The sequence below is a fragment of the Helobdella robusta genome, assembly GCF_000326865.2.
Source record: "Helobdella robusta unplaced genomic scaffold HELROscaffold_25, whole genome shotgun sequence".
In the NCBI taxonomy this organism is placed as follows: Eukaryota; Metazoa; Annelida; class Clitellata; order Rhynchobdellida; family Glossiphoniidae; genus Helobdella; species Helobdella robusta.
This window is the reverse complement of record NW_008704310.1, coordinates 2430498-2450084: the sequence shown is the minus strand read 5'-3', so window position 1 is coordinate 2450084 and position 19587 is coordinate 2430498. Positions and strand designations below refer to the sequence as shown.

Genomic DNA, 19587 nt, shown 5'->3' with positions numbered 1-19587 from the left:
AATATTGCCAAAACGGATAAAATAATATTAAACTAATATATAAAAATAATCTTAAGAAATTTTGAACGATAAAAATATTCAATATGTTATTATAATGTTCTGTTGCCGAATTAAATTATAATTTCTGTTGATTGTCTAGTTTCATTGATCTTGATTATTGACGTTATATTAGTGACGAACCTGACAAGCATGGAGGACATCAGTCAGGCAGCGACAGCTTCGTTGCTACAAATAGATAAAAATAACACGTTGCCTGGCTGGTTCAACCTCCATCGCCAACTCTGTACCGATTGGGTACGAGACAACCCAAAAGTAATTGGTGGACCTGGTCGAATTGTCCATATTGATTAGAGTCTGGTGTCCAGTAACAAAAGGACAAGGAATGGAAGGGCCAGGCCATTTCGGCAGCGTTGGGTTTTTGGCGGTATAGATAATGTTTCCAAAGAAGCCTTCTTAGAAGAGGTGGCTCAACGTGATGCGGCCACTTTGCTGCCCATTATACAACGGCATGTTTTGCCCGGTAATGATTTTAACATTTTCTATTAACCTTTCCTGTATTAACATTTTATCTAATTCTCATTCAGACACGACAATATGGTCTGACAAGTGGGCCGCTTATGCGAACATTCCCAGAGTTACGGGACTGGCACACGACACTGTCAATCATCGATATGGCTTTGTTGCTCCAAATGGAGCGCATACTAATGCCATTGAGAATCTTTGGAAGTGCCAAAGATAAATTTAAACGGATGCATGGTACCTGCGATGATCACGTCTCTTCGTATCTCGTTGAGTTTAAGTGGCAGCGCGGTATCAGGGACCATGATGTGCGGTTTCAAAAAGCTCTTGAGCTCATCCGTACATATTACCTTGTTTAAACATTTAAATTAAATTTAATTGTTACTTTTTTTTATTGCGATTTAAATTGTAAGTAATTTGTATTTTCCATTTATTACGATAAAATAAAATCATTAACTTCTAAAAAAAAAAAGTGTTTTGGCTTGCACTCGTTAATTATAAAATTTTTAAATAACATCTAAAAAGGACGAAAAAATTAACCGCGTTTAAATATCATTTATTATTTTACAAGACAAGAAAAATTAAAAATTGCGCATTCAAACATTTATTACATCAACAAATACAACGGTTATTAAAAATGAACATAAATATTAAAAAGGGGTGGAGCTAAATGGCGCAAATTAAGCTGGATTTATTTTTAACTCTTTGTTTACTATTTTATGGAATTTCCCAGTGCCATCCTAAGGTTTTGCCTGATTATTATCAGAATATCCATTGCAGAGCAGAGTGAGAGACAACAGTGCAACTTGTAATTTTGGAAATTAGTATTAAAAAAGCCCAACGCAACTGAAACCACCAAGGTAAAACGTGAGATAGGTACTCCTATGGTATCCTCCATGTTTACAAACAATTATAATGTACTTTTAATAAATTAACTCCGCCCATTTTGAATTATCTAGCGCTTGACTATTTATTTATATCAAATTGAAAATAATTTAATTAGGTAAGCTTTTTAGATCATTACTTGTCAAATAGTTGAAATAGTGAACATTAAATAAAAAAAAGTTGAAATATGAGTAAATTTCTGTTTTGATAACAATCAATGGTTTGTGGAGTGGTTAACAGGGTTAGGGTTAGGGCCTCCTCTTTTTAACAAAATTTTCAATCATTTCACAAACATGGAGTAGTTAAAATTTTCAATCATTTGTGAAATGATTGAAAAATTTTTTAAAATGGAGGCCCTAACCTTGTTAACCACTCCATAAGCTATTGATATTTGACAAGTAATGATCTAAAAAACTTACCTAAGAATTAACTTGTATTAAATTACTTACCTAAGAATTAACTTGTATTAAATTATTTTCAATTTGATATAAATAAATAATCAAGCGCTAGATAATTCAAAATGGGCGGAGTTAATTTATTAAAAATACATTATGATTGTTTGTTAACATGGAGGATACCATAGGAGTACCTATCTCACGTTTTACCTATCAGCAACGTTAGCAATCAAACATTACCAACTTATGTTTCTAGTTTTTTAAAGCGAAATTCTTATTTGGTAATAACTCAACAACGGAATCTATGACGATAATCGAAAACTAGACGATGTTCTAAACATAGATAAAAAACTAAATGTTTTTTAAAATTAATTTTTCACTGACGATTTTGGTTCTATGGATCAAAATTTTTTGCAAAATTTATTTTAACCGATGTATGAATATATATATATATATATATATACATATGAGACTTGCCATATCCATTATATATATCCATGGTTTTTATAGCTTGACTTGCCTCATACCATACAGTCAGTCGTAGATCGATATAATATTGAAAGACATTATTAAAAGAAGAGAAATAAACTTAGCAACGTTCTTGACTTGTTTATTATCAACCGGAACAACAGAAAAGAAAAAGCATAAAAGTTAACACTTTCTCATTTTATTTAAAACATTAGTCGACCTTAACATAAATGTTCTGAAGACCCATCACACACATCAGATTCTTAAGTCTTGGTTCTACCATTGGTTTGTCAAGGCATCAGCAACTTGAAGTTCTGTCGCAACTCGATCAACTGAAACTTCTTCTTCTGCAACCTTTTCTCTGACAAAGAAATGTCTAATGTGGATATGCTTTGTTCTGTGAAGTTCTGGATTATGTGCTAAACGAATCGCTGCTTCATTGTCGACAAAAATTTCTGGCTTTTTCTTTAGATCTACAATGTCGTTCAACAATCGTTTGAGCTATATCACTTCACAAGCTGCTTCACTTGCGGCAACGATTTCTGCTTCTGTAGTTGAAATCGCCACTGAGAATTGACGTTGGCTAAACCAACTGATCACGCTTTCCCCAAACATACAGATTACACCTAATGTCGATCTTCCACTAGATTTATCTCCTCCATGATCTGCATCACTGTAGGCTATAAGTGTATTGTTTTGACCAGACTTGTAAACAATACCGACATCAGCTGTGCCTTGCAAATATCTGAAAATTTGCTTGACTTGTGCTACATTGGACTTGCTGGGTTTCTCCAAACTTTTGGATGCTACTCCAACTGCATATGCAATATCTGGTCTTGTTCCCATCATCAAGTACATCAATGCACCAACTGCTCGTTTTCATTTTTGTTTTCATTTAACTTCTCAGATTTTGTAATCGAAGTTGTACAGAGTTTACACTGGCTCATCCCAAACCTTTCAAGAATCATTCTTGTGTACGATGACTGACTGACTTTAATGTTTCCCTTCTCATCTTGATTAATCTTTAATCCAAGGAGATATGTTGCAGGTTTAGATGTTATCTTGAACTCTGACTTTAATTCTTTTTCAAAAATTTTTAGTTCTTTTTTATCGGTTCCTGCAACTAGTCCATCATCAACATACAGTGTAAGTCATAAATCATTCGAACTCATCATTCACAATAGCCGTAAAAAAATAACATTACCTCCTGAACATCCATCAATCACTCGCACAAATCAACTAAAAATATTAGGCATCACATTCACCTCCACACTCAATATAGCACCTCATATCAATTACATCATCACAAAAGGCTTTCAAACATTTCACGCACTCAAAACACTCTGTTCAATTGGTCTCAGAGGCATCAAATTATTCGACATCACCGAATCACTCATCATCTCACGCATCAAATATGCAGCTCCCTCCTGGTCAGGTTTTGCCACGCAACAACAACTTCAGCAGCTACAATCTCTCATCAAAAAACTAATTCGCTTCAACTACCTACCTGCATCATACCCTACCGTCACCCAGATATTCAACACACTTGATTCAAGGCTGTTCAAGAAAATAGAAAATAACAACAACCACGTCATCCATCCTCTACTACTACCAATCAAAACTACAACACACAACCTTCATCAGCGCAGACATAACTATCAAGTCGTCGCCCAATCTACATACCAGGAAAAGACCTTCATCACAAGACACCTCAAACATATTAGCACTTGAGACAACTTTATCATTACTGAACTAGTTTTTACTTATTGATCATCTCACTTTTATCGATCACCTCACTAACTCACTAAGTCATCATTTTGTCTATTAATAAGTCATCAAACATATTAATACTCATTAAAACTTTTTCTTTCACAGGCCTAGCCTTTATTTATCGACCACCTCACTAAGTCATCATCTAGTCTATCAATTTGCCGTTACTTCATTTTATATTCCATCGTCAATTACTTTTCTTTTATTTTTCCTATTATTATTATTTATTTTATTCTAACATATTTTATTTTTCATGTTTTATCATTTCTCTTCTTCACTTTTGTATTTATTTTCTCACTTATTTGTTTAATTTTGTTTTTCTGCCTTGCATGTTGTTACAGCTTCTGCGTCTGTCAGATCCTGATTTTTAAAGAATAAAAAAAAATATGAGTTTTTTTCCTCCCTGTATTCTAATGAACAAACAAGTATCTGCATCACTTTGTTTGAAATGTCTCTTTTTCAAGAATTTAGCAAAACGTTTGTTCCAACATCTTGGAGCTTGTTTAAGTCAATAGAGACTTTGCTTGAGTTTACAGACTCTTCCTGAATTATCTTTAAAACCTTCAGGTTGCTCCATGTAAATATCTTCATCTAGTTTGCTATATAGAGATGCTGTTGACACATCAAACTGCATGAGTGACATCTTTTCATTTGCAGCAACGCTTAATAGTATTCTTATAGTTGAACTTCTGACAACAGGACTATAGGTTTTTCCATAGTCAATTCCCTTTTTCTGAGAAAAACCTTTTACCACTAGCCTGGCTTTAAAACGTTCAACAAAACCATCTGGATTATGTTTTACCTTGTAGACTCATTTGCATGGTATTGCCTTATGACCTTTTGGAATATTTACCAAATCCCACGTTTGATTTTCCTCTAATGACTGCGTTTCACTGTTCACGGCTTTAAACCACTCATCTTTTTCATCTCTTTGAGTGGCATCTTTGTAGCTCTCTGGTTCAAGTACTTCACATAATGCAGACATAACAAAAGGATCATAATGAGATGGCTTTTTGATATTATTTCTGTCACGTAAAACCATACCTTTGGTCTTTTGATTACAACAATCAGATTGATCTTCTTCATCAGATGAAACTGAACTACGGTTGTGAACATCTTCATCAGTTGAAATACTTTCTTTAATCAAAGTTTCTTTATTTTCATTTTTTATTTCAACATCAATCGAAACTTTATCATCTGAACAACTTTCTTCTTGCAAAATCACTGAATTTGGTTTGACAATCTTTTCATCAAAAATAACATCTCTTGATCGAAGCAAAAATTCTGTAGCCATCGTCACCTTCATATCCAACGAGGGTACCCTTTACAGCTTTAGTATCCATTTTACGTCGTTTCTGCATAGGAATATGAACATAGGCTTTGCTACCAATGATTCGTAGATGTGTTATCTTAGGTTTCTTGTTAAACCACACTTCATACGGTGATTTTCCTTTTACAGAAGATGGTTCAGTTCGGTTGAGTATGTAAGCAGCAGTATTAATTAATTCAGTCCAGAGGACCTGAGGCAGTTCTTCATGAGCCAGTCTCATGGCTCTTGCTGCTTCAACTAGCGTTCGATTATCACGCTTACTGCAACCATTCTGCTGAGGTGTATAAGGCATAGTTAGGCGTTGTCTAACTCCTTCTTTTTGCAAAATTGATCTGACTTCTTTGTTGTCAAATTCACCTCCATTGTCACTTATTACTTCTGAGACTTTATGACCAGCTGATCTTGTTTCTGCAAGCATTTGTCAGAATTTTTCTGGTACATCTGATTTTGTTCAACAAAGTAAACAAATCTGTAGCCTGTGAAATCATTTTTGAACAAAACAAAGTATTTATAATTTTGAAATTAGAAGCAAAAAGGACCACATACATCAGTGTGAATTAATTCTCCTGGTCTTGATGCTCTTACTCGAGTTCAAAATTCCAATAATACATAATATAATACATAAATGTTTAATCAAAATCTACTAAATGTAAAAAATAAACTGTTCAAAAAATAAAAACATCAATAGAGTAATTTTCGTGATGAGCATATATGTATGTATAATGTTTATATGAAATATTTTGTATAAAGTAATTTGCTAAATGTCCGTAAAAATGTACAATAACAAAGATGAACAAACATACGCATACATATTCACAGGATTGCAAATGGTGTTATGCTGTCATATAAATATTGCCATTAATGAATATAAATAATTATAGTGTAATACACACGCATATATATATTAAAAAGTATATATATATATAATTTATGGAAAAAATTACATGTGAATAATAGTGAGAAAAAAAGGCTTAATGAAAAAATGAATTATACCGTATTAGTGATTATCGATATATATAATAAAACATATGTACAACATATAACATTCATATACAGAGACATACATACAGACATTTGAAATGTTAATAAAATTAAAAATTAATAATTATACAACCACCCCTACCACCCCTCTGTCCCCATCTTCCGCCTCTCTGTCTCCTCTATCCACCTGCCTGTTTCCTCCATCAACCTGCCTGTCTCCTCCATCCACCTGCCTGTCTCCTCCATCCACCTGCTTGTCCTCTCCATCCACCTGCCTGTCCTCTCCATCCACCTGCCTGTCCTCTCTATCTACCTGCCTGTCCTCTCCATCTACCTGCCTGTCCTCTCCATCCACCTGCCTGTCCTCTCCATTCACCTGCCTGTCCTCTCCATCTACCAACCTGTCTTCTCCATCCACCTGCCTGTCCTCTCCATCTACCAACCTGTCTTCTCCATCCACCTGCCTGTCCTCTCCAACTACCAACCTGTCATCTCCATCCACCTGCCTGTCCTCTCCATCCACCTGCCTGTCTTCTCCATCCACCAACCTGTCTTCTCCATCCACCTGCCTGTCCTCTCCATCCACCTGCCTGTCCTCTCCATCTACCTGCCTGTTCTCTCCATCCACCAACCTGTCTTCTTCATCCACCTGCCTGTCCTCTCCATCCACCTACCTGTCCTCTACATCCTCCTGCTTGTCTCTGTCCTCTCCATCCCCTTTGACCACTTCCTCTTATTTTTTGACTGGTTTTTTTACGACTTTTATAAAATTATTTAAAAAATATTTAAATTGTTTAACATTATAAATTTTAGATGGTGTTAAGATTCATTCCTAAATATAAAATAAACTGGTATAAAATATAAAATTTATAATCACTTTTTTTATTATTATTATCGAAACTAATAGCTTAATATAAAATATTGATTAAGCATATTGATTGCCAATTTTAACCTGTACTTGTTTCTGTTCCCGGGCCTTCACCAGCAACATAGGTTTACATTGTTCATAGATTAATAGTTAATCATTAGCAGTAAATAAATAATTATATCAACTACATATACTTGTAATATCTATTTTTAACTTTCGGAGTAAATGTAACAGACAGTTATATTTGCTAACTTTTATTTTGATGGCCATCCACATCCAGATTATTATTGTTGTTGTCCGGGGCCATAATTTTTTAGTTTACAGATATAAACTATAAATATTTTTTATATTAAATAACACTGATCTGCAAATCGGAATGAGAGCATTTGCGTGTATATATATATATACAAATTTTGTATACACACACATATATATATACATCATCGTCATCATCATTACTTTCATCATCATTATCATCGTTACCAGCATCGTCATCATCACTAACATCGTCATCATCATTGTAACTGCACTTTTATAATTTAATTAAACTTGAACCATCATCAATTTTCTTTAAAACGTTGTCGGCATCATCATCCCAGCATCTTCCTCATTGGAACTCGCATTATTATCACCATCATCTTTATTATCATCATCGTTATCATCGTCATCATCACGTTTTCTTAATCATTGTTATAACTATTATCAACCAGTTTACGGCTCTTTATCATCATCTTCGTCATCTTTCACGCCATCATCATCAACTTTGTTTCTCTCTCTCCCTCTCTTTCTCTCCCACACAGTCATACATAGACAGACACATAATTACTGTGGGTTTATAATTATGCCCGTTTATGACGAGGAAGTAGTTCTGCTTGCTAAATAATTATGATCACAATCTGGAAGTTGCCACTCTTTCTTTTTCTTTTTTTTCATTTTAATATTGTTAAATATTGTATAATTATATACTTATTATATTTTCCTATTTATGAATTTTATTTATGTAACAATTTAGCAACACAAACATAGTCTGTCTGGCTGTGTACGGCTTTTATTACCATTATTATCACTCTTTTTGCCAGAATTTAATTTTTTTTCTACATTACAATTTGTTTTGTAATCAAACAATGCTCAATATTTTTAATTATTTTAATTTAAATTTTGCTTTACTTTCCATTGTTATTTTTTACTGTGGTTGACGTTAAAAACATCAGCATAACCACTATACCCCTATACTATAACTATACTATACCCCTACCATTAATCATCGTCGTAGACAAAAAGATAGACAAACAGACAGACAGATAGACAAACAGATAAATAAACGACAGACAAACAGACAGACACTCACGTCCAGACGGAGCAAACGATAACATCAGGCATTTTGGAACTTTACCAAAATAATTATAGACAGTTCATGTCGAAAATGACTTGACACCATTTAGTAACCAACCATGTAAGAGCACGATTTACAACAACAGTGTAATTTAACTATGTGCGTGCGTATGTTTGTATAAAACATTTGTTTATGTGCAATGTATGTTTTTTTTTGTGTATGTTTTTGTTTGTGGATATGTTTACGGATACCCTTATGGATATATTTTTGTGAAAATTAACAACAATGTCATGTTGTTAACAACATGTTAACCCTTTGTGGTCCCTTTGTGGACCTTTGAATGAAAAAATTTAGTAATGTTAAAAAGTTAAAGTTTTGAATTCTTTTCAAGCACCAATAAATAGCTTTGTGTTAGTTCGTTTGTTACATAAAAATTTATTAAGAAGTAATTGTTTAGTCATTGAAAATGAATCTCATTAATAAACTCACAGATTCAGACAACTGGGAATTACTTGGCTACCCTTTTTTTAACTTATCACACAATTTTGTGTCAATTTTTCTATTTAAAACGCTGCATTTAAGTACAAAAAATGTGTTTCAATATGTGTGTATTTTATTTTTTCAAGTGGTAGTAGTAGTAGTAGTAGTAGTAGTAGTAGTAGTAGTAGTAGTAGTAGTAGTAGTAGTAAAATAAGTAGTAATAGTAGTAGTAAGTAGTAGTAGTAGTAGTAGTAGTAGTAGTAGTAGCATTAATAGCACTGATAATAGTTTTAGCAGCTATATAAGTAGTAGCAGCAGTAGTAGTTGTAGTGATAGTACGTAGTAGTCGTAGTATTAGTAGTAGTTGTTGTAATTGTGGCGGTAGTAGTAATTGTTTTAGAAGTAGTAGATATAGTAGTAGTATCCATGGATTATCCTTACTTTTCAAATGAATTATGTCCTGACAGATAGTAGCCTTCGCTTGACTTTGCCATTTGCCACAAATAAAATATTTACCATCTAATATTATTATTAATTTAAAATTATTATCATCTTGAGATTTCATTTCAAAACAAGAAACTTTCTGTATATTTTAAATACAACATCATAAAACTGCTAATAATCATTCATGAAATTTCAGGTGACATCGATAATTAATTACTTGATGGTTAATCGAAACATTGATTTTCTCAACAAATCGTTAAAAAAAACTTACGAAATATTGATTTGCTTTCTAGTTTTCCCAACAATCGATTGAAAATAATTAACACACACACAGTATTCACATTCCATTACATTCATAAGCGTTTCCTTCGTGTCTGTGTTTCAACAAATTAATTCTTATAATCTTAAAGTAGGTCTGAAAAATTAATTAAATAAAAAAATTAGTGAAGACGCTTTAGCTTCGTACCAGTACTTTGTTACTGACATATATAACATAAAATCGGTTAAATCAGATTATGAACTGCGTATATCTGGAATAAAAATTTAGGGATCTATTGCACTCTTCCTAGGTTCAGAGTTGTATAAAGCTGTCGTAAATTAATTGAACTGAAGTATATGATATCATTGAGGATAAACTTTTTTGAAAAAAAATTCCAAACATTGTGAATTGAATTTGAAATTTGTTTCTTTACGCCTTTCTTTACTTTTTGCGCCTTGTTCACTCCAAGCTGGTGGTCCAGTGGTAGGTAAAGTTGGTAGTCAGATGGTAGGTAAAATTGGTGGTCAAGTAGTAGGTGTAGTCGGTGGTCATGTGGTAGATGAAGTTGGTAGTCGGGTGATAAATAAAGTTGGCATGCATAAATCCCGATGGAAATTGAACCAGTCAGGTAATGTGTGCCCGACGTCCAAATCTAAAAGCGCCGAAACCGTAGCCTAGCTAACGTCTTTGATAGACCACAAATACGTTATCTGTTTAAATTTAAAACAATTCGCTTCATCATCCTTAAAGAAATGAAATTTTTTTATGAACAATGAAAAAAAATCTTACCAAAATGCAATTTGTATGCGACATTTGGCTATGGCTGTAGAAACTTCCATGCCTAATTGTTTTTGTGGCGCGGCACCTAAAGTTTCTACACCTCCACAAGTAACCATCTGTCTTTGTTGTGCTTTCTGCAAATCTTTTGTTTTATTATTTTTGAAAAAATCAAAATCTGACAAACGAGAAAACTGTACAGCATGCAACGCAGTAGTATGAAACGATAACGAAAAACTGTTAACGGAGAAAAAATGTTTAAGCTTGAAAAGTATGTAAACCTCATGTCTGCAAGACAGTGGCATGTCATCGTGGTCGCTATCAAACCGTGCTGTTTTGCCCACCTCACAGCATTTTCTGTTTTCAAAATACAACCTATCTGTTCCAACATTTTCATTCCTTCAACTGAGGGCTATATAGCCATTTTTAACTTAAATAAGCGATAAATTTTTATTAATAAAAAATATAAATAAATGCAAGTGAAGAATGGAAGAGGAAATAACAAAAAGAAAAGGAAAGAATATTATATAAGATCGAACAGATTAACTATTACATTTAAATTTAATATATACTTTAATTATTTATATTTAATTTTAATACATATTTTATTTATATTTAATTTATATTTTAATATATGACCTCATTTTATTTGACATCAAAATTATTAATAAACATTTTAAAATATAATGTTCAATAATTTATTACAATAAAACTAAGCGCTTCGGTTGGTCATGAATATTAATGAAGGGTGGAGCCAAATTTAAAGTTTTCAATATTATTCTATGTAAACAACAGAAGCGCCGTTTCCTACGTTTTTACCCCGTTTCTGTATGCATAAAGGCTAAATCCGGTGAAGTAATCTTTGGGAAAGAAAAAGTACTTGAAAGATGGACTGAATACATTAACGATCTATTTGATAATATCCGTGGTTAAAAGCCTCTTATTAAAAAAGACGAAGAAGGACCAAAGATACTTAGATCTGAAGTTCGTGCCGTTTTTTTTGTCAGGTCCAGATGAGAAAGTTGTTGAAGAAATTAAATGCCTTGATGAATTTGGCATTGAAAAATTGACAGAGATTTTGAATGAGATTTTTAACAGCGACATAATTTATGAAGATCTAAGTCAATATTTATTCATTGTTTAAAAAAACCTAATCCAACGGAATGTGAACTTGATGAGTCATCTTACAAAACACTCCGCTCACATGGTCTCAGAGGCATCAAATTATTCGACATCACTGAATCACTCATAATCTCACGCATCAAATATGCAGCTCTCTCCTGGTCTGGTTTTAATACACAACAACTTCAGCAACTACAATCTCTCATCACAAAACTAATCCGCTTCAACTATCTACCTGCATTATATCCTACTGTCCAATAATAAAACGCACTTCTCGCAACACGACTTGTCAGAAGACAAGCGCAACGATATACATGTTTATGCATCGAAATCTCAGCGGCAAACGCATCGGTTATCCTGATGGCGATATATCGCCCGGGTTCAAAAGCTGCTGACAAGTTGTTCTTTGATGAGCTAACTCATGTGGTTGAGGGACTGTCTGTAAATAACGTTCCGATGTTGATAACTGGTGATTTTATCTAGAGGACGTTGATAACCTAAAGGCGGATGGAAGATTTTCTTGCAACATTTGATATAGTCAGGTTCGTGCACGGTGAAACTCACGTTAAGCATGGAATATTGGATTTGTGGCCGGGTTACGAGATTACGGATGTCGCCAGGAGATTTTTCAGATCATGCCCTGGTGACGTATCTGTTGCCCATGCGCAAAACTAAACCACAAATAATAACAGAATTAGTACGATGTTGGAGGAGATATGACAAAGCTGCATTTCGGAGTTACTTGATGACAACATCACTGGCTGTGTCCCAGCTGATAATGCCTGCGCTGAAGACTTGATGAAATGCTGTGTGACGGAGTTAAGACGTTTGGCAGATAAATATGCATCAATTAAAAAGGTGAATTGTAAATTGTGTCCGGTAACTCCTTGGTTTGATGAAGATTGTGTTCAGACTAAACGATGGTGTAAGAGGATGGAAAAGAAATATCGTAAGACCAATGGTGATGATGATAGAAAAAATTAATATGATGTCCTACAAGACAGAATAATGTGGCTGATAGAAAAGAAAAATTGTTATTGGCAAAATCAGATAGCATTTTGCAAAAACAATCCTTTTCAGCTTTGGCGTCATGTGAACAAGATGATGAATAAAAATGTATATATGTCAGAATCAAAAACGGCGGAATTTACATCTGAAAATTTTTTTAAACGTTTTGAAGACAAAGTTGATAAAATAATGGCAGCGACTAGGCATTATGATCTTCTGGTAATCGAAGAGTTAGTTGTTATAGTGTTGGACAATTTTGAACTTTGCGCAGAAGAGGTTTACAAAATTATAGTGCAATCACCGTCAACGACCTGCTCCGATGATCCTGTCCCAACATACGTCGTCAAGGAGTTTTTAGATGTTTTTTTTGCCGTTAATAACTGCCATGGTAAATGCACATTTAAGAGACGAAATTTTTCCGAAGTTGGCCAAGCATGCTATTGTTACGCCGTTGTTAAAGAAACCCCAGCCAGATGTATCACGGCAATTACAGACCGATTTCCAAATTAACTTTTTTGTTTAAGTTAATCGAAAGAGTGGTTGTACGACTACTGGTGCACCACTTGGACAAACAGAACTTGATGCCGTATGCACAATCTGCCTATAGAAAGCATCATTCAACCGAGACAGCACTAACTCGTCTTATGGTAGATGCGTATGAAGCTATTGATAAGAAAAAAGTGTCTCTTTTGGCACTTTTGGACATAAGTGCAGCTTTCGACTGTGTCAATCATGACGTGCTGCATCATGTTTTGAAAAATCAGTTTGGTTTGAAAGGCAAGGTGCTTGATTGGTTGTCATCATTTGTTTGCAAAAGAACTTACGATGTAGTCTACGGAGGACAAACAGCGACAGCGATGGAGATAAAAAAAAGGCGTTTTTCAGGGTTCAGTGTTAGGCCCACTCCTTTTCCTCCTTTACATTTTGGGAATAGCAAAAGTGCTAAAACACAATGCTCTGTGTGTGTATTTATATGCTGATGATATACAGATTATCATTAGTGCAGTCGGTGAGAGAAATGGTTGAATTAGTATCAGAACAAATAATGTGCTTGAAAAGTTGGTTGGGTGCATACAGATTGAAATTAAATGAAGATAAACACAGCTGATGTTGATCGGAACCAGACAACAGCTCTTGAAAACTGATGTGGATGCCATGAGATTAGGATCGGTGATGGTGCCATTATCTGGTGTGGTGAAGAATTGGGATTTTTGGTTGGATAGTGCATTAAACATGCATCAGCATGTGAGTAATCTTGTAAGGGATTGTTCTTTTCAGCTTCGACAGCTTGGCTGAATAAGAGCTTTCCATGATTTGGACACAACAAAATCATTGATCCATGCATTCGTAGTCAGTCGAGTTGACTATTGCAACCGTTTGCTGAGCAGATGCCCGAAGTCAACAATATATAAACTAAAGTCAGTACAAAACCGTGCAGCAAAGCTTATTATTCAAGGGAGAAAATACGATCATGTAACTCCAATTTTTTGTGAGTTACATTGGCTACCAATTGAAAGCAAAATCGTATTCAAAGTTTTGGTGATGGTGAAGCGATGTATCAGAGGTTCGGCTCCGAAATATTTGATTGATTTGTGTCAAAAAACACCAGAAACCGAAGAGGGAAGAGTCTTAAGGTCTTTCAAAAACAATAATCTTTAGATACCGTGAGCTAAGTCATCGATGGCTTCAAGAAGTTTTGCGGTGTACGGTCCAAAGATTTGGAATAGTTTACCAACAGAATTGAAGAAGAATGAAATTGTAGAGACTGTCTTTAGGAAAAGAATAAAAGCGGATTTGTGGGATAAAGCGTTTATGAGAACTTGAATGGGCGCTATATGAACTCTACGTATAATAATAATAATAATAATAATAATAATAATAATAATAATAATAATAATAATAATGAGAACACCTTTTTATTTTTATCGTAAAAACATGCATGAAATGAAAGAAACAATAATTGTCAATGATAATCAAAATTAAAATATATATGTAAATAGTAAAATGTCCTGAAATAATCTCCGAATCTCGTCATCTTATAAAAAAGATGTGTACAACGAGAGAAGGTTAGTCCTAAGTGGTTCATTCAATTTGCATTTCTATCACAGTAAATACTATATGACGACGAAATAGCTGCATAAATAAGGTTGTTGATAAAATCATCAGTCCATATAAATTAATAAGAGACAAATCAAAAGTATTAAAAAAAACGTATAAGGGATATTTCAAATGAAATCTCTGTATCGTATAGCAAAACAAGCAAAGCGTACGAAAAAAGACGGTGCCTCACGTATCAAAAACGACAAAAATGAGATGGTTCTTGAACGAGTGAGATAAAGCTACAGTGGAAAGAATATTTCAACCGTCTGTTAATTGAAACAAATCTCATCAATGTCAACTATGACGCTCAACCCATCGAAGGTCCAATTTCAGCCATCACTGTAGACAGCAGGGCTCTTTGGACTCAAAAATGACATTATCAAAGCATCTGGTACTGCAAGTATCCAAACGTTACTACAACTTTGCCGTGAAATCTGGAGAAATTGCTCAATAACGACTGAATGGAACTATAGCATGACAGTCCCGCTATACAAAGGCAAAAGTGATCCATTGAACTGTTCATCATATCGGGGTATACGTCTGTTAGAACAATCCCTGAAAATTGTCGAGAAAATCATTGAGAGAAGATTAACGTCGTGCATCACAATCGGAAATTATCAATTTGATTTTCTAGCGGGGAAATCAACAATTGATGCAATTCACATCCTTTGGCAACTGCAAGAGAAGTACCTCGCAAAGCATCAACAACTATCACCCATTTTTGTTGACCTTGAAAAGGCATTTGATCGAGTTCCCCATTAAGCAATCAGGTGGAGTCTACGTCGACAACTCATACCAGAATATCTTGTTCGACTTGTGATGGAAATGTATACGAATACTAAGACTCTTGTCAGCACAACGGTTGGAAACACAGATGCATTTGACATCGGCGTTGGAGTTCACCAAGGCTCAATTCTCAGTCCACTGTTATTTATAACTGCGATGGAAAAGATCACAAAACCGATACGCACAAACCACATCAAATCTACCGAAATCCTGCGTCGTGCTGGTTTAGATGATATCAAGGACGAATGCCGGCAACACCGTCTCGGTGGTTTGGTCATGTCAAACAAAGTGGAACCAGTGCCATAACTTCTCTAGCAGATGTTGAAGTTCCTGGCACACGTCCCAAAAGCCGTCCAAAGAAGTCCTGTTCGTAAACACTCGAGCAAGACATGAAATCTCTAAATTTAACTGAAATGGATACAATTGATTGTCTAATTTGGCGCAAAAAGTTGATGGCAAAAAAAACAACGTCTTACCTCGGGAAACCGGGTCTCTGGACGCAAAACAAAGATTGATTGATTGATATAGGGAATATTTCAAATGTATTAATTGTAACGTTAGAGTTTTTATAATTATTGGTCAAATTATGAGAGTACTTCGCCATAATAATGAGAACACCTTTTTATTCTCATCGTAAAAACATACATGAAATGAAAAAAACAATAATTGTCAATGATAATCTAAATTAAAATATATATGTATATAGTAAAATGTCCTGAAATAATCTCCGAAGTTCGTCATCTTATAAAAAAGATGTGTACAACGAGAGAAGGTTGGTCCTAAATGGTTCATTCAATTTGCATTTCTATCACAGTAAATGCTTTATGACGACAAAATTGCTGCATAAATAAGGTTGTTGATAAAATCATCAGTCTATATTAAATTAATAAAAGACAAATTAAAAGAATTAAAAAAATCTAAAGGGAATATTTCAAATGTATTAGTTGTAACGTTATAGTGTTTATAATTATTGGTCAAATTATTTTGCAAATTATGGAAGTACTTAGCCATTTTATAGTTCTTTGATTTCAGAAAGATTGTTTCATGGCAAACCGTGAGCTCCATTATTTCAATGTTGCTATCGCAAAGTAGTGCGATGTCAGGACGTAGCGTCTTGAAGAGGCAGTATAGTGGCTGAAACTTATCTTGATCCGTGTCTGCATATATGGAGACATCAGGGCCTGCGCATGATTTCAACCTGTCTAATATTATTGAAAGAATTTTGTTGTGACGTGTTGTAAATCGCTTCAGCGCCGACGCCGCGCCACAATTTGACAAAACGTGTTGGTTTGTTTGGCAAGCGCTGCATAGAGGACATTGTGCAGTGGATGATTTTCCCCATCTTTGAAGGTTGTCGTTTGTCGGAAGTTGTTGGATTAAACTTTTTCTGACAAATTTTAACAGAACTTTCGAAAGACATGTTACGTACTTTGACCAACAATCTATGCGAACAGCTGGGATGTGTGCTTAAATTGATTTTAATATTGTTCCTTGGCATTGAAAGGATGTCAGATGATTCGAAGCTGCGGTTTGTTGTTGTTCTTTTATTGCTTTAAGCGTCGGTTTGATGTCGTTGGCATCAGGAAGCATATTGTCGATTTTAATGAAGTCGCTGAACGATTTGCTCCACAGGCATTTTAGCTCCTCATTTCCATTGGCTTTTAAATAGTTGCGAAGTTTGATCCTCAAGGATTCGGCGTAATGTTTGAGAGATCTAACATTTAATCCAACCAGTTTGGAGGGAAGTGTTAAGCTTTCTGACAGGCAACAATTGGCAATGACAGCCACATTCTCACTGCCTCTACCACCAATGGGTCAAGGCAGCTGCCAATCTAGGTCAACGAGACATCGTATGCCCTAAGCTCAAAAGCCAGTTGTGATGGTATGTATCGTCTTAAAATTTGGAGCTTCCATTGTGCTGACGTATCTAGTTTGCCGATCACCGACAACATACCTTTTAATTTAGCGATTAGCAATTTCTTGGCTTCTGTGCCCTTTCCTTCAAAGTCGTATATTTTGCCCAGGTATATCAAGTGCCCCCTATTTCGACTTGAGGAATAGTTTCATCGTCAATGGTCAGCTTTGGAAGGAACTGTTCATAAACACCATTTTTTTCTCATGCCGAATGATGAGCATTTATCTAATCTTATTTTCATACCAGTTTTGTTACACCAAGCCTGGTTGATGCCGATCAACTTTTGAGCACTTTCTGTAATAATAATAATAATGGGAACATCTTTTATTTTTTCACCATAAAAAACATACAATGATAAATAAATAAATAAATATATATATATATATATATATTGGTAATAGAACATAATTTAATGTTTGAGAGATCTAACATTTAATCCAACCAGTTGGATAACACGAGGTAGTTTTCAAAGTAAGGAGATGAAGGATGCGGCGAAGCAACTTAGGGAAAATAAAGATATCGTAATAAGACGCGCAGATAAATCTGCACAATATGTCATTATCGACCGAGCCGATTACCATGAAAAACTCAATGATGTTCTCAATGATACAAAAAAGTTCCAAGTAATCAAAAAAGATCCCACTCCTCAACTAAAAACTAAACTAAACACAATAATCAAGAAGATAAGAAAGCACATCACCGATGACAAACTTCCATCACTTATAGGCGAATACTCTCCTGGATACTTATATGGAAATATAAAAACGCATAAGAATAATCATCCCATCCGACCAATTATTAGCCAAATTACAACAGTCACATACCCTGTTGCAAAATTCTTGAACAAAATTTTAACCCCATATATTCCAAACAATTACACACTACAATCTTCCCGTGAGTTTATCAATCTCCTCAGCATTAATAAACCATCCAAATTTATTGCCTCTCTGGATGTTGAATCACTATTCACAAATGTACCAATTCATGATACAATTGACATAATTATCAACACCGTTTACCACTCAGATATGGTTCCATTGAGCATACCGAAAGCACAACTGAAGTCCCTTTTTCAAATTTGCACTACTGAAGCACCATTCCACAGCCCCACAGGCAAACTTTACAAGCAAATCGATGGTGTCGCTATGGGTTCCCCCCTTGGCGTCCTATTTGCCAGTTTTTACCTAGGACAGCTGGAGAATGAAACATTCAAAAACAATGCAAGTTTAAAACCAAATATCTACGCCAGATACGTGGATGATATCTTTGTCTCCTATAACGATCCTGAACAAATCACCCAACTTCTTGGTACCTTAAACAATTCAAAACTTAGATTTACCATTGAAAGTGAAAAAAAAACAACGTTTATCTTTCCTCGATGTGTTGGTCACCCGTGGCGAAGAACGATTCAAAACCGCGGTCTATGTCAAAGAAACGAATACAGGAATTTGTTTGAATGGACAAAGTGAATGCACTGAACAATTTAAAGACAGAACAATAAAATCATTTGTAAACCGGGCATTCACACACTCTTCCGATATTGAAAATCGCGACGCTGAATTAAAGAGGGTCACTAACCTGCTTGTAAACTATGGATATAAGACTTACTCTATTGAAAAGATTGTTAAAAACAAATTACTACACAGCAATAACCTTCCTAGTACCAACAATCAAGATAACGACATCATCTTGTATTACAGAAATCACATGTCAACAGCATACAAGGTAGATGAAGCTATTCCTAAGCATATCATCAATAAAAATGTCACACCAACCAACCCAAATAGTAAAGTTAAACTCCGAATTTATTACAACAATAAAAAGACGTCTCACCTAATACTGAAAAACAACTGCAGTCCTAGATATAACTCTGAGTTAAAGCGTAATCACGTAATATATGAATTTAATTGCCCCTTTGACGGCTGTGCACGTCAACATGACTCATATATCGGGATTACTACTACCTCACTGACTAGAAGGCTTACGATGCATAAACAGAGTGGTGCTATCAAATCTCATTTAGACTCAACACACTCAATCACAATTAGCCGTGAAATCCTCGACAGCAACACCAAAGTAATATACCAGAACAGCAACTACACGCATCTTAAAATTGCAGAAGCAGTCCTAATCGACATCAATAAACC

At 34.7% G+C, this 19587-nt stretch overlaps 4 protein-coding genes across 4 annotated transcripts; 3 read left to right on the top strand and 1 right to left on the bottom strand.

The window, feature by feature from the left end:
- Positions 1-189: 189 nt before the first annotated feature.
- Positions 190-878, top strand: HELRODRAFT_173197 (hypothetical protein; the record flags this gene model as incomplete). Its single annotated transcript, XM_009019797.1, has 2 exons — positions 190-312; positions 585-878. The coding sequence occupies 2 exons, from the start codon at positions 190-192 to the stop codon at positions 876-878; spliced, it is 417 nt and encodes a 138-aa protein (XP_009018045.1).
- Positions 879-1971: 1093 nt separating this feature from the next.
- Positions 1972-3998, top strand: HELRODRAFT_173196 (hypothetical protein; the record flags this gene model as incomplete). The annotated part of the gene is made up of 3 exons (XM_009019796.1): positions 1972-2020; positions 3580-3857; positions 3912-3998. The coding sequence occupies 3 exons, from the start codon at positions 1972-1974 to the stop codon at positions 3996-3998; spliced, it is 414 nt and encodes a 137-aa protein (XP_009018044.1).
- A 2474-nt stretch (positions 3999-6472) lies between these two features.
- HELRODRAFT_173195 (hypothetical protein) lies at positions 6473-7523 on the bottom strand (the record flags this gene model as incomplete). The annotated part of the gene is made up of 3 exons (XM_009019795.1): positions 6473-6959; positions 7023-7080; positions 7469-7523. The coding sequence occupies 3 exons, from the start codon at positions 7521-7523 to the stop codon at positions 6473-6475; spliced, it is 600 nt and encodes a 199-aa protein (XP_009018043.1).
- A 3028-nt stretch (positions 7524-10551) lies between these two features.
- Positions 10552-12306, top strand: HELRODRAFT_173194 (hypothetical protein; the record flags this gene model as incomplete). The annotated part of the gene is made up of 4 exons (XM_009019794.1): positions 10552-10620; positions 11305-11385; positions 11925-12010; positions 12135-12306. 4 exons carry the CDS (start codon positions 10552-10554, stop codon positions 12304-12306), a joined length of 408 nt encoding a protein of 135 aa, XP_009018042.1.
- Between the last annotated feature and the right edge of the window lie 7281 nt (positions 12307-19587).